Source organism: Leguminivora glycinivorella, chromosome 26 (assembly GCF_023078275.1).
Source record: "Leguminivora glycinivorella isolate SPB_JAAS2020 chromosome 26, LegGlyc_1.1, whole genome shotgun sequence".
Classification (NCBI taxonomy): domain Eukaryota; kingdom Metazoa; phylum Arthropoda; class Insecta; order Lepidoptera; family Tortricidae; genus Leguminivora; species Leguminivora glycinivorella.
The window spans coordinates 1414032-1428678 of NC_062996.1; the positions used below are offsets into that span (position 1 = coordinate 1414032).

General features: G+C 39.3%; 1 protein-coding gene across 1 annotated transcript in view; it reads right to left on the bottom strand.

Moving 5' to 3' along the window:
• Window positions 1-14647, bottom strand: part of LOC125239790 (double-stranded RNA-specific editase Adar) — an 87421-nt gene that overhangs the window by 272 nt on the left and 72502 nt on the right. Inside the window, exons 17-19 of the mRNA XM_048147476.1 lie at window positions 2439-2589; window positions 1005-1127; window positions 607-696 (exon numbers count right to left, since the gene is read on the bottom strand). Of these exons, the coding sequence (XP_048003433.1) occupies window positions 607-696; window positions 1005-1127; window positions 2439-2589 (364 nt within the window). The remainder of the gene's footprint in view (window positions 1-606; window positions 697-1004; window positions 1128-2438; window positions 2590-14647) is intronic.

A 14647-nucleotide genomic window follows, 5' to 3' on the forward strand; every position in this document is an offset into this window, starting at 1 on the left:
TAAGTGGAGGCACGAAGGTTAAACAAACTTTGCCACCGAGTGAAACACAAGATTTTTCACCGCACCAACACGAACAAAATACCGATTGTAAAACATCAAACTAAATCAAATTCAACAATTTATCCAATAATTATGATTCAAAATCGTCATTTTATGGGTAAATTCTACCAGTCAACTTAAGACATCAAGTTAAAATTTGTATGAAATTACTTTGCACTCTTGTGGATAAAATGAAATTTTGCTATTTGTTTTCGAATAGCACAGTAAGCCTTTAACAGTTGGTGTGGTGAAAAATAAATAATTGAATTTGAGTACATTATTACACGGACACGGGCGCGTGACCGGCAGGATGGCCGTATGAGCAATACACTTATTGAAAGTGAGAATAGAGACGCTAAAAAAAGGCGCGAAAATTTTCTATGGGAATTAAACCTTCACCACTACATTTTTAAGAATTTTTTATGTATTATGGGTCGTCGATGATTCCACCAACGACAAGGTTTAGAAAGACGCGCGTTTCATGACGACAATTGGCCGCTGAGTCTTACATTTTTTAAATTTGCCGCCTTTTTTAGTGCCAAGATTTGGTTGACCGTCTATATGTACCTGGTATGCGGGACAGAGCTGCTTGGCCTCGTTGTACAATAGCTGGTCGACATCAGGCGGCAGAGGCGTGGGGTCTACGCCGTTCGGGTCCTGAAACATTAGTGGGATCTAAGCTCAATGTGAGAGACTGCTCGGAATAAGCAGAAATGAGGGAATAGATAAATAACCACAATAACCCTACACCCAATAAAAACCCCCGACATAGTGGACCGGTTTCCATCAAACGCTTTTTAGTTTACCTGACGTAGCGTATACTATCAGTCATAGTCATGCTTGTATTACCTGAGTTAGCCAAGGCAGTCGCTTCACAATGTACTGCCAGCGCACGAGCTCTGCTCGCACAGGAGACAAGTTTCCCTGACGTAGCGTTCACTATCAGGTAGTAATACTTGAATTACCTGAGGTAGCAAAGGCAGTCGCTTCACAAGGTACTGCCAGCGAGCAAACATGCTCTGCTTGCAGAGAAGTGACGGCTGTCCGCTTTCCAGTTTCCCTGTCGTAGCGTTGACTACCTCAGGCAGCTAAAATATAAAAAAATCACAAGTTAAATTTCAATATAATAATATTTTACAGTACGCAAGATGCCACTTTATAGCTTTATTGCACAAGTACTTTTGTATGTTTATTATGTTTCAAGACTAGAAGCAAAGACATATGTAACTCTGTATAGACAGATAAAGTCTAAGACAAGCTGCTGGGCTGTAGTCTCTGTCTCTACTTACAGGGTACGTGGAACACCGGCTGACGCTGAAGGAAGGCGCCCTTGCAGGAGTCCTGGCCTCGGTGCTAGCCGCACGCGCCAAGAGGGGGCGCTGGGGGGGGAGGGGCGGCTGGGCTGTAGTGCCGTCTCTGTCTCCACTGGTGCCGTCTCTGTTTCTACTTACAGGGGACGTGGAACACCAGCTGACGCTGAAGGGAGGCGCCCTTGCAGTAGTCCTGGCTTCGGTGCTGGCCGCGCTCCAGCAGGGGGCGCTGGGGGAGGGACTGCTGGGCTGTAGTGCCGTCTCTGTCTCCACTAGTGCCGTCTCTGTCTCTACTTACAGGGGACGTGGAACACCAGCTGACGCTGAAAGAAGGCGCCCTTGCAGGAGTCCTGGCCTCAGTGCTGGCCGCGCTCCAGCAGAGGTCGCTGGGGGGGAGGGGCTGCTGGGCTGTAGTGTCGTCTCAGTCTCCACTAGTGCCGTCTTTGTCTCTACTTACAGGGGACGTGGAACACCAGCTGACGCTGAAGGAAGGCGCCCTTGCAGGAGTCCTGGCCTCAGTGCTGGCCGCGCTCCAGCAGAGGTCGCTGGGGGGGAGGGGCTGCTGGGCTGTAGTGCCGTCTCTGTCTCCACTAGTGCCGTCTTTGTCTCTACTTACAGGGGACGTGGAACACCAGCTGACGCTGAAGGGAGGCGCCCTTGCAGTAGTCCTGGCTTCGGTGCTGGCCGCGCTCCAGCAGGGGGCGCTGGGGGAGGGACTGCTGGGCTGTAGTGCCGTCTCTGTCTCCACTAGTGCCGTCTCTGTCTCTACTTACAGGGGACGTGGAACACCAGCTGACGCTGAAGGAAGGCGCCCTTGCAGGAGTCCTGGCCTCAGTGCTGGCCGCGCTCCAGCAGAGGTCGCTGGGGGGGAGGGGCTGCTGGGCTGTAGTGTCGTCTCAGTCTCCACTAGTGCCGTCTCTGTCTCTACTTACAGGGGACGTGGAACACCAGCTGACGCTGAAGGAAGGCGCTCTTGCAGGAGTCCTGGCTTCGGTGCTGGCCGCGCTCCAGCAGGGGGCGCTGGGGGAGGGACTGCTGGGCTGTAGTGCCGTCTCTGTCTCCACTAGTGCCGTCTCTGTCTCTACTTACAGGGGACGTGGAACACCAGCTGACGCTGAAGGAAGGCGCTCTTGCAGGAGTCCTGGCTTCGGTGCTGGCCGCGCGCGCCAGTAGGGGGCGCTGCAGGCGGAATGGAGGGGGTAATGATTGGAGCTGCGTCTCTATGCGGCCGCAGATCGCGCTGCAACAATGAGAAGTAAATAAGTATGTGTGGGGACACAGAAAGACAGACAGAGTCGCGCCATAAGGGCTCCTTTTTTCACTTTTTGGTATGGAACCCTAAAAATACTAAGAACCGGGACTCTCGGTTCCAGAACCACTTAGAACCGGGAAATGAAATTCTTGGAACCGCCTCGGTTATGCATGCCCTATGTAGGTACACGTACAGACTTTATATTAAACACTTAAGACGCTGACAGCACCCAATGACCTTGACGCTAGCGTACACTATCTATTCGCATGGGAGTAAGTGAGAGCGCGATGTCACTAAAACAGGGCGGATAGGTAGGAAAAATACGGAAAAATATTAAAATAAAATAGAAAGACGCATTATTTGTGCAATATGTTACGTTAGTGTTTTAGATGTGAATATTTTTGCTATTGTAATTTTAATTAAAGACAACTAAGTGAATTATTGAACGACATAGAACCGTTAAATGACGCAATCGAGACCAATTTTTGCAATTTTTTTTCTATCGAGCCGATTTCGTTAAATCGTGTATCGAGTACGGCTATGTTCGTTGAAATATAATGAATAATAACATATAATTTACTTGCCTTACTAAAACTATTAGTTTGTTTTAAAAAAACTGAGCAAGTAACATCAATTTTGCTCAGTTGGGTGTTGTCAGCCCCTTAACTCCCGACGCAAAAATGGGGTGTTATAAGTTTGACGTATCTGTCTGTGTGTGTGTATGTCTGTCTATGGCACCGTAGCTTTCGTTCGGATGAACCGATTTACACTTCGTTTCTTTTTTTGAAAGCTGAATTAGTCGGGAGTGCCCAGTCCTCTATGTCGGGGTTTTATTCATATTGTTTTGTGTGTTATTTATAATTATAGTTTTTTTCTAGTGATATTTAACACAGGGAATGTACAAGTTTCTAATGGGGTGGTAACGCGCATGTGACACTCTTTGAGTTGCAGGCGTCTATAGGTTACGGTGACCGCTTTCCATCAGACGGGCCGTACGCTTGTTTGCCACCGACGTAGTATTAAAAAAAGTGACCGAAATGTCTGTAAATGTACAGAGATTATATTAAACATTTATTTACATTTATATTAAACGTTACCTATAAAGTGTTATTTTATTCCTTGGTAAGAAGTATCCTCGAATTTGGTAGTGTAGTTTGGTCTCCTCAGTATCAAGTTCACATTGTCCGTTTAGAGAGAATACAAAATATTTTCTTAAAATCCTTAGCCTACAGAACATGTAAATATTTTGAAAATTCCGCATTAGCGGCTAAATATTTTGGTGTCCCGTCTTTGTCTAATCCAGGGATCGGAACCCGTTCCCAAATACCATTTGATATCGTTCTTAAACCGTTACCTATAAATTTTGTTCAATGGGAACAAAATAATTTCGGTTACGGTTCTTATATCGTTCCCTAAACGAACGGTTCATTATAAATTTTGTTCAGTGGGAACAAAATAATTTCGGTTTCGGTTCTTATTTCGTTCCCTCAAAGAACAGTTCCTTACAGTAACGTTTAAATGAACGAACAGAATTTTAGCGTTCCTAAAACCAATATTATTTCGTTCCGAGCCGCGCGGGAGTAGGTATAGATAGCGACTGTAGCGAGCGCCAGAGCCGAACGTTTTCGCCGACGCACGAGCCGCCTTTCGCTGTCTCTTTTTCACACGAAGTTCATGTATATTTCTGTTTCGGTTAGCCGGCCGGCCGCGGCCGGCAATGAAGGTGAAGGTAGGTTGTTTGTTTTGTTTACTTCATTTACTTGAGTTGCAACTTTCGGCGTATAAACAGCGAACGTGCAGTGATAGTGTATGCTTGATATTGAAACTATTAGGATAGGAAGAAACAGCATAGAATATACACCATGTATAAAGGGCGGCAAATTTTAAAATTGTAGGGCTCACCGGCCAATTGTCTTCATAAAACCTGTCTACTTAAAGTTTCACGTTAACGGAATCATTAAAGGACTAAGACGATACAGGAGGCAAGCACGAATTCAGATTTTTAGGTCTTTATCGCCGTCGCGTTGACGGGGGCGGAACCCACAGAGAGGCCCTGTATAGTAAAGTTGTGTGTGCGCGTGGCGCACGCACACAGACGCGTACGCCGGCGGCGCAAGTACTCGCGCTCGAGCCGACCGGCGCCCGCAATCGCTCTCTATAGTCTCTATCTATATTTTTCTAGTTTTGGACTTCTGATTTGCGTATAGTTTTGGACTCCGTGAAGTATACTCGTACTGATTTGAATAGAATGCAAATTTGTCATATTTTAGGTATTCTAAATATTATTCCTTACCTTATACATAATGTAATTATCTTAAAAGGAATCATGATACCGAAATAAAGTTATTCGGTATGTAAAAAACTAGAGCCTTTTCGATGTCAAAAAGAAAGTTTAAAATAATTTTGTGATAAAGTAAATATTTTCTGAAAGGATTGGGTTATACCTAGGGATTGCAATAATATAAAATCCGGATTTTCGGATTATTTTTAGGGCAAAATCCGAACTCCGGATTAAATCCGGATTTTTTTTAGTAACTAAAGCCTGACAAGTTTTTATTTGACCCTGGAAGAGTGTCGCTACAAATCGTTTTCATATGGCAATAATGTGCCGACGTCATGTATAATCGGGACAGCGAGTACTGGGTTTCGTTTCGCGTTAATATTTGTAGAAAATTAAAGCATGGTTTTAGAGAATGACAATTTAATAAGCTAGGTTTGAAGACTTGCTACTTCCACACAGCCTAAAATTCATGAAGCTTGTGCCTGTATCGAAGTCGTCGATGTTTATTTTCTTCTTACGTGGGACCTTGTTTTGTACTGGTGGCGATGATGAAACGGCCTCCTTATTTCTTTAAATATTTTTCACGGCAGAGCTAAATACAGACACCATAAATAAGAACAAAAAATATATTAAGCTAAATCGAAACCAACTAATCATTGCATGAGAACATTATTAGGGTGCCCGCCCCCTACACGTAAAGTGGGGAGAGATTTTTTTTTCATTTCAACCCTGACGTGTGATATACCTATTGTTGGATAGGTATTAAAAAATGAATAGGGGTTTACTACTAACATTTTTTGATATTGTTAATTTTTTCGGAAATAATCGCTCGGAAATGTATGGGACATTTCAGAGGTAAACTTTTGTATGGGCTTTGTCAGTCCCGGTATCTATCGTCCTTGATATTAGGCAAGTCGAATGTGCACCTCTAACGACTCTTACGCAGTGGCCATTGAGGCCAATCAATTAAAGGTGAGGAAACAGTCTCAGCTGTTGCCATTAGATTTGGTGAAAATAACATTGATCGCGTTGGATATGGTAAGTATGGTTAAGAAACTAAAGCCTGACCAGAAATATAAATAACTATTGTCAGGCAGGAGTGCGCTGTTATTCTGATGTATGGAGTGACAGTTCAGTATAGTATGATGACTATGAAGAAAATAGTTTTAATGAAATTCCGCTACATGGCGCGTAGTCATATATTTCTGGTCATGCTTTACATGTGTATAAAATAAAACAAAACTTATGAATCTTATGATATAATCTTTCCAGTAATTGCCTATGGGAAAATAACATTGTAGTTACCACTGGTAACAACTTAGTGGTAACTCTGACTAGTGGAATAACCCTTATTTTATAACGATATTTCACTAACGAATGTACCAAAATATGATTGACTTTTACACTGAAGCTATAATTATGATAGAGTACACATAATCTTGATACACATTTAATAATATTTTTCTATTTTATTTTCGAGATCTTCTAAACAAGCCCGTAAATTCTCTTCGGGAACTTGTTCTAACTTTTTTCTTATAACGACTGCAACTATATTACGCTTGCATGAACAAGGGCACATCGCGTCCGGTTCCGGTTCACTATAAATGGATTGCATGGGTTGTGCTCTCTCAAGGACTGCATCTTGGTCCTTAAAAACATTTAAAAACATATCACTATTACAAATTCACACAGATTAAGTAACACACATATTTATACAAATTAGTGCAGATTATATTTTATACAGCTTTCTCACACTATAAGCACTTACATCCAACTCAAGGTCATCAGAATCGCTTGGATATGGGGTAGTTTTTTCTCTATATATATTTTTTTGAAGGCTAGATCTTCATCATCTATGTCAAAGCTTTTATCTGCAATAAAAATATCTTATTTATTTTGCATAATGTACTTACATTTCTAGAAAATTATTACAATAAGTTACAAGCTTTTGAGAATTGGGCCCTTGGTGTATCTACATGGAATACACAACTGTAGTTGGCGAGTGTTGTCTACACTGTCTACAGACGACCAAACCGACCAAGGTCCAACAAGTACGGGATTGTAAGAGCGGGAGAGCTACGTCAACCGGGGTGGCTTTAGGAAAATTTGGGGTTACTTTGATGGTATTTGAACGGCTTTAAAATTAACATCATTCATTATTTACTGAAACTGTTCATGTAATTAGTAGATATATAATAGATCAATAAATATTCTTGTAAATCTACCATAGAAAATCGCGAATTTACTTACAGTATGACTTTAAAACTAAATTTTCAAAGTCACCCCTGCGTTTTAAAGCCACCCCGGTTGACCAACTAGAATCACGGCAACCAGTGCAACATGTATAGACAACATCTTCAGTAACGATATTGCGATTAGTAAATCTGTAATAAACACCTTGAGTTCTGACCACTGTGGACTAAAAGCCTCTTTTGGCGGGAAGATAGAGGATATTCCACAAGACACTGTGTGCAGACTGATTTCCGAAAGGCGCTTACAGTCATTCAATCGTAATATTAGGAACAACTTACCTTTTCTTTCATGTAACCGAGAGAACCCTGACTGTCTGAGTTCTGAGTTGTTTAACTGTATAAAAAAGGAATTTGATGCCTGCTTCATCCCCAAGAAGATGCAGGGCAAGGTCAAGGTTAAATTTAGCGACTGGGCTACGCCGGATATTCACGATAAGAGACGCCGGCTCTATGATTTGTATGATCTGCGAACAACTGATAAAAGGCCGGAATTTATAGAGTACGTAAAGAATTTCTCGAAATCTTTTAAAAGGATGTGTGTCGCCGCTAAAGCTGATTATTTATCCAAAAAGATCTTAAATTCCAGCGATAAAGTTAAAACTACATGGCAAGTGATCAGGAGTGAAACAGGAAAGCGTAAAATAAAAGAACGGCACTACAACCTACGAGTTGCTGATACTTTAGTAAGTTCCGACCGTGAAGTGGCAGATCACTTCGAGCGATTTTTCTCGAATATACCGGCAGAGACAACAAAGTCTCTTAACTCATCGCCAATTGTCGCTGAAGAAATGCTGCAAGCTAATGTAGAAGAATGTTCAGAAATATTCACATTTTCTTATGTTACTCCGACCATAGTTATTAAAACGTTCAGATCTTTAAATTTAAAGAAAACTGAAGATCTATGGGGCTTGTCAGTTAAAGTATTACACTCAATAGTAGAATCAATTGCACCCTATTTAGCTGAGATTTTCAACAGATGTATTGAAACTGGCATTTTTCCTGATATTATGAAACACAGCAAAATTATCCCGCTGTTTAAATCAGGAACGAAATCAGACCCGACCAACTTTAGACCTATTTCAATATTACCAGCGCTAAGTAAGGTCTTTGAGAAGCTTATTCTTAATCAACTGTTGTCTCACTTTAACAGAAATAAATTGCTTGACAATAATCAATTTGGTTTTACCAGAGGTCGTTCAACTACTGATGCCGGTGTGGTACTTCTAAAACACATCTTTGACGCCTGGGAAAGAGCTCAAGATGCTGTTGGAATTTTCTGTGATCTATCAAAGGCCTTTGATTGCGTTGATCACGAGAATTTAAAGAGAAAATTGAGCCACTATGGGGTTAAAGCTGCTGCCCTTGACCTTGTTTCATCGTACCTTTCCGACAGAACTCAGCGAGTTGTTATCAATGGGACTCAATCAGCAGGTTCACCGGTAGCACTTGGAGTGCCTCAAGGTTCAATTCTCGGTCCCTTCCTGTTCTTAGTATACATTAATGATCTACCGAAACTAGTGCAAGATAAACATGATATAGTGTTATTTGCTGACGACACTTCTCTTATATTCAAAGTTGACAGAAAGGAAAGCAGCTTCGATAACATCAACGATGCACTGTCTAGCATAACAGACTGGTTTACGGCGAATAACTTACTTCTAAACGCCAAGAAAACCAAGTGCATCAGATTTGCGCTTCCGAACGTTAAGCAGGTAAATAACAGTAAGATCCAAATGAAAGGTGAAACGCTGGAATTTGAAGATCGAACGGTTTTCCTTGGAGTCACTTTGGATTCAAAACTGCAATGGCATGCATATATAGCCACTTTAGCTGGCAAACTTAGTTCTGCAGCTTACGCAGTAAGGCGAATCAGACAACTAACAAACGTAGAGACGGCCAGGCTGGTATACTTTAGCTACTTCCACAGTGTTATGTCATATGGGATCCTGTTATGGGGAAAAGCTGCAGACATTCAGGCTATTTTTGTGCTGCAAAAACGAGCTGTCCGTTCAATCTACGGATTGGGCGGTCGAGCATCTTTAAGAGAAAAATTCAAAGAGGTGAACATCCTTACCGTTGCCTCTCAATACATATACGAAAATATTATGTATGTTCGGAAAAATATCCACGAATTCAAGCTTAACAGTGACATCCATAACTATAACACAAGGAACAAACATAAACTTGCTGTGACCGCCCACCGTCTCCGTAAGGTTGGTACGTCTTTCGTCGGGAACTGTACACGTTTTTATAACAAAGTACCAACCGATATAGTGGATTTGCCATTTGACAAATTTAAGGCACGCATTAAGCGTTTGTTGTTATGTAAGGCGTACTACACTGTGAAGGATTTTATAGATGATAGGGATGCCTTTAAGGTGGTTGCTTGTCAATAGATGAATGAAGTCGTATATATTTTTTCATTTTCTCTGCATTGTGTAATTAAGCATACTAGTGTTCAATTGACGTATGAGAACATATTCTCGTCTGATTATATTGTTTTTATTTAAGTTTAGTTGTGGACACTTGGAGACCTTATACATCTCCAAGATTATGTGTTTAATGTTTAATATTTATCTTACTTTAATTTTATTGTTTAAATCTATATTTCCTTCCTTTGTAACATACGAGCACAGAATATAGTGTCTTACAGCTCTGCCGTGTCATACCTATGTCATGTAACTTGAGTTACATGATATACGCGTAACAAGTTTAATTCGTGTTTTTATGAAAGTCTTTACCTACCAAGTGAAAAAAAAATCATAAATCTCTTACCAATTCCTCATACGAGCTTGTCACTAAACTCGTGTAACTCCGTTTTTGCCCTAGTGAGCTGTGGCTATCTCCCGTAACTAACAGTTACAGTAGATAGCCACGACACGCCTTTTACGCATCGAGCAATTTGGAACTCAGTTACAGTACTTAGGCACGACAGACTTAGTCTTATATTATAGGCAGGCAGTCATAGAAGACTTTGCCTTTATAGACAGACATAGAAAACTGTACTGAGAACACTGCATTTATAGCTCAGGCAATAACTCAAGTCATAGCCATATTTAACATATATTGTCCTTGTATTTAGAAGTCAACAGAATGGTGTGTCGGGTGTTAAGAGTCATTTCTATACTAATCTTTATTTTATAATAAACGGCTCGTTGTACCGAGAACCGACAGAATTGTACCTTTTCACGGCCGGCATACAAGCGCAATTACGTTCCTTACCTGCACCTAAATTTTACGGCATGCACTAAACAAAGGATTACTTGACCTAAATTGTAAAGAACTAACCTACATTGTGTATTGTTAGCTAAGCAAGAGAACATGCAAACAAAAACTGGAACAGGACAAAAAATGCAACAGCTTACGAGTCATTGCTCCTTTCTTTATTATCTATCCATCCCATTGTATTGTTGAATGTGGGTTACTAGGCCAGTAGTAATAAGGAGGTCACTGACCCATATTTCGCTAAACAATAGTACGGATAGATAACAAAAGATTTGGGTCAACCTGCTAACAAAAAAGGTGCATTGTTTATCTACAATTTAGGTCAGTAGTACAATCCTTTGTTAAGTTTATGCCGTAATTTATAAGAACGTAATAAATATAAATTTAACATCATATTAAGGCTAGATCTAGATGTGATCTAGATTACATACCTATATAGTTATCTGATCAAACATTCAAATACTATATACAACGTGCTTTTCTTGAATTCCGACAACTTTAAGGGAAGGTTTGTTTATTAGGTCAAATACATTTTTTTAAGAAACTGCTGTGTTAACTCTTATTCACAAAAAATAATTAAATTACTGAACACGGGTGGTTCAACATTTACCACTTTCTAATGTTATTTGTTTTGACATGTGCCGTCAGACAATTAACACGAATTAATTAATTTATTATGTATGAAAACGAAAAATAATTTATTTTTTATATACTGCGTGTTTTCTGTTAATGGGCCTAACTATGTGTTGAATTTAACGGGAAACGAAAAAAACACGATGTATAATTATTAATTGATTGAATTACAACATTACTACAACAATAAACTTGTATCTAAGCCAACTGAGAAAAATATTTTAGTTAACGTGTCGTGCCCAACTACTGTAACTTGAGTTACAAGACGTCGCAAAACAGACTTTGTATGGGGAGCCTGTCGTGCCTAACTACTATATAGCCTATAATTTTAAATATATCCAAAAAATATGTTTTTTTTGTGCATCTACATCAGCATTACACTTATTACAATGTAACTGTGTAGTTTTTTCTTTATATTTCCACACCAGTATTGAATGCAGATCGAATTACCAAAAAAAACTTTAAACTGATTTTACTCAAAACTATGTTTTTCGAGTTACATGAGATAGGCGTGACACGGCAGAGCTATGTTTTATTATTTGAATATTTAATTTAGCCTGGCAGCTTAAACATGTCATGCACACTTAAAAGTCTTTGCTGCGGTGGCGTCGTTGATCGGGTCGCCACCTTCCCGAATAAAGGTTGAGGGAGGCGATGGCTGAGATATGCGTCATACTCGTGAACGGGTGCCGTCTGTGAAGACCGGTCTGTTTAAGCTTACTGGGGCTGTTATAACTTAGTAACTTTAATTCTAATTTTTATTAAATTAGGACACTTTGTTCGGTTGTCGTTTGTTTCCTTTCTTTTAGTGAATATTTTAAATATATGATTTTGACTCATGGAGACCATATACATCTCTAAGGAGAATTAGATTAAGTAGATATACATTTTATTTTTAGTTGTGACATTTAGAGTCATTTGCACCTCTAAAGTAATTTTAGACTTTTTTTTTTTTTTTTTGTATTTGTACTTTTTATATTAAAATTTTGTGTAGTTCTTGGTTGTAATTCGACATTTAGAGACCTTCTACATCTCTAATTAATTGTATAGAGTTAACTTTAGTTAGAACTTAGAATTAGTATATAATAGTATCAATTGTAATTTCAACTCAATTTTAAATATTTTTTTAAATACCTATGTACATGTGACGTGTAAAAGTGCCCCTGTGGCCTATTTGCTGAATAAATTATTTTGATTTGATTTGATTTGATATAAGCGACCATATAAACAAACTAAGCCAACTTTGACAACTTGCATCTTAAAAACTACTGATTCGATTTCGATTCGGTTTTTAGTTTATAATCATGCATTTATTTGTCTTTAATTTAAAAAAATCATATATCGAAATTATACACCGTGTCTGCCGTTTTTTGCGGTTATTCAGTGTGATACGAAAATTAAGGTTTTTTTTTTTAAATCTTACATTTTTTTCCAATTTTTTTCAATATTTTTTTTAAGTTACATAAAGTAATACCTTTCAAATGAAACATGTTTTGTCAAAATCGGCGACGTACAAAAAAATGAGATTTTTTTTTCGGTTTTCGTAACCGACCTCGCTACGCTCGTCGTTCTAAGGGATGAAATTATAATATCCTCGGAATTTTTAATTTTAGTTTGATGTGTACTGTTACTATGTATTTTTCTGTGTCAGAAAAACATGTTATTTCTGACTTTCTGGCAAAGGAATTTCAAAGTGGCCATATAAAGCGATCTTTCCCAACTTTGGCAACTTGTATCTTAAAAAATGCTGATCTGATTTCGATGCGGTCTTCAGTTTTCAACTAAAAATTTATCTGTCTTCGATTAAAAAAAACTTGTATATCGACATTGTACATTTTGTCTGTCATTCTTTGAAGTTATTCAGTGCGAGACGGAAATTTACTTTTTTTATTTTTTTCTTACTTTTCTTTTAAATTTTTTTCTTTGTATTTTTTTTAAATTACACAAATTAATACCTTTCATTTGAGATACGTTTTGTCAAAATCAGACGATACAATAAAAAGATAGAATTTTTTTCATTTTCATAAAACACCTCGCTACGCTCGGCTTCCTAAGAGATGAAATTTCGATATCCTCGGAAAAAATCGTTTACTATAATGTCTACTATCACCATGCAAAGCGGCTTGCTTCCATCCAAAAGTGCAGCTTTTGGCCAAAAATTCTCCATAACAAGTATGACTATAAGTAAATAAATAATAAACAAAAATATTGGGGGACATCTTACATAGATCAACCTAGCCCCAAACTAAGCAAAGCTTGTACTATGGGTGCTAGGCGACGATACGAATACATACTTATATAGATAAATACATACTTATATACACAGAACACATCCAAGACTCAGGAACAAATATCTATGCTCATCACACAAATAAATGCCCTTACCGGGATTCGAATCCGCCGGGACCGCGGCTTAGCAGGCAGGGTTTTTTTCATGAATATTTGTGGATAATCTCATGTAAATGTATATCAATTTAACTCAATCAATCAAGTGACACTGAGTACCGTATCAAACGCTGCACTTTCATTATTGTTAGCATCCGAATACACAGTGGCGGTACAGCCATATAAGCCCAAAAGCCGGGCTTGCCCTAACATTTTTAAAATCGCGCGCTAATATTAGATATTATTAAGTTCTCCGTGAAGCTCACGGCCGACCGACCATACGGTACAGACCACAGCATGTTGCCATATTTTGCCGTGGCGCTAGTGCAGCGCGGAAGAGCACGTTCACTACGTTCAGCTATATCTTGCTCGCTCGCACTCGTTGGCTTGCAATGGGGCTTGCTCTTGCATCCTTTTTTTCCTAGCTTTTAGCCTACATTCTGCCTAGCAACTTATATAACTGTTTGTAGGTATATATAGAACATTTGTTCCACGATTTAAGCCGGGCTTTTGGTATGAAGTGAGGAACAAGATTGAGCGCGCGTTTGATTGACAACTTCAAGTGTATTATTATTTAGTCGAAAGTTTTATTTGCGTTAAGTGAATGTGCTCTTCTTCGTTTTCTTGTTATTAAGTGTTTAATTAGTTTAAAAATCCAATTGACAATGGATGAATTTGTTCCTTGTGACGGTGACAAATGCGTGGTACACATATTACTCGACGAAGGCAAGGTAAAGTAGTTAAATTTTGCCCAAAAACGAGACATTATTTCCGCGCGAAAACCAACGCCCGGCTTGTGTATTTCTCAGAAAAGTGCGGCGCGTAATAGAACATTTTGTAGGGCTGTGAGTTCGAAAATTGAAGATTAAGTAGTTAGATATTGCCAAAACGTACCTTTCGGCTTGCCTCACTTTGAAACCCTAGGCACGCCACTGCGAATACATTATAAATAAATAAATAAATTGCAAACAGAACTAAAACTGTTCAAATTTTCTGACAAAAAGAAGTCTTCTATGTATCCCGCGGCGGAAGACCTGTTTAGTATTGAACTGCAGAACAAGATGAAGTAGTTAAGCAGATACGCTTTTACATTTTATCCTTTCAAAATAGGTTGCAAGTGTTGCAACACCAAAACTTTTTCGCTGTATACGTAACGTAAGGCCCTCTGGCTAAGAACGTCTACCCGAGAGTCCCAAGTGTAACTGGAATGGAGTCACGAAGTCATCAAAGATAAGAGGTGAAAATTATTAGAGAGAAAGATCATTCAGCC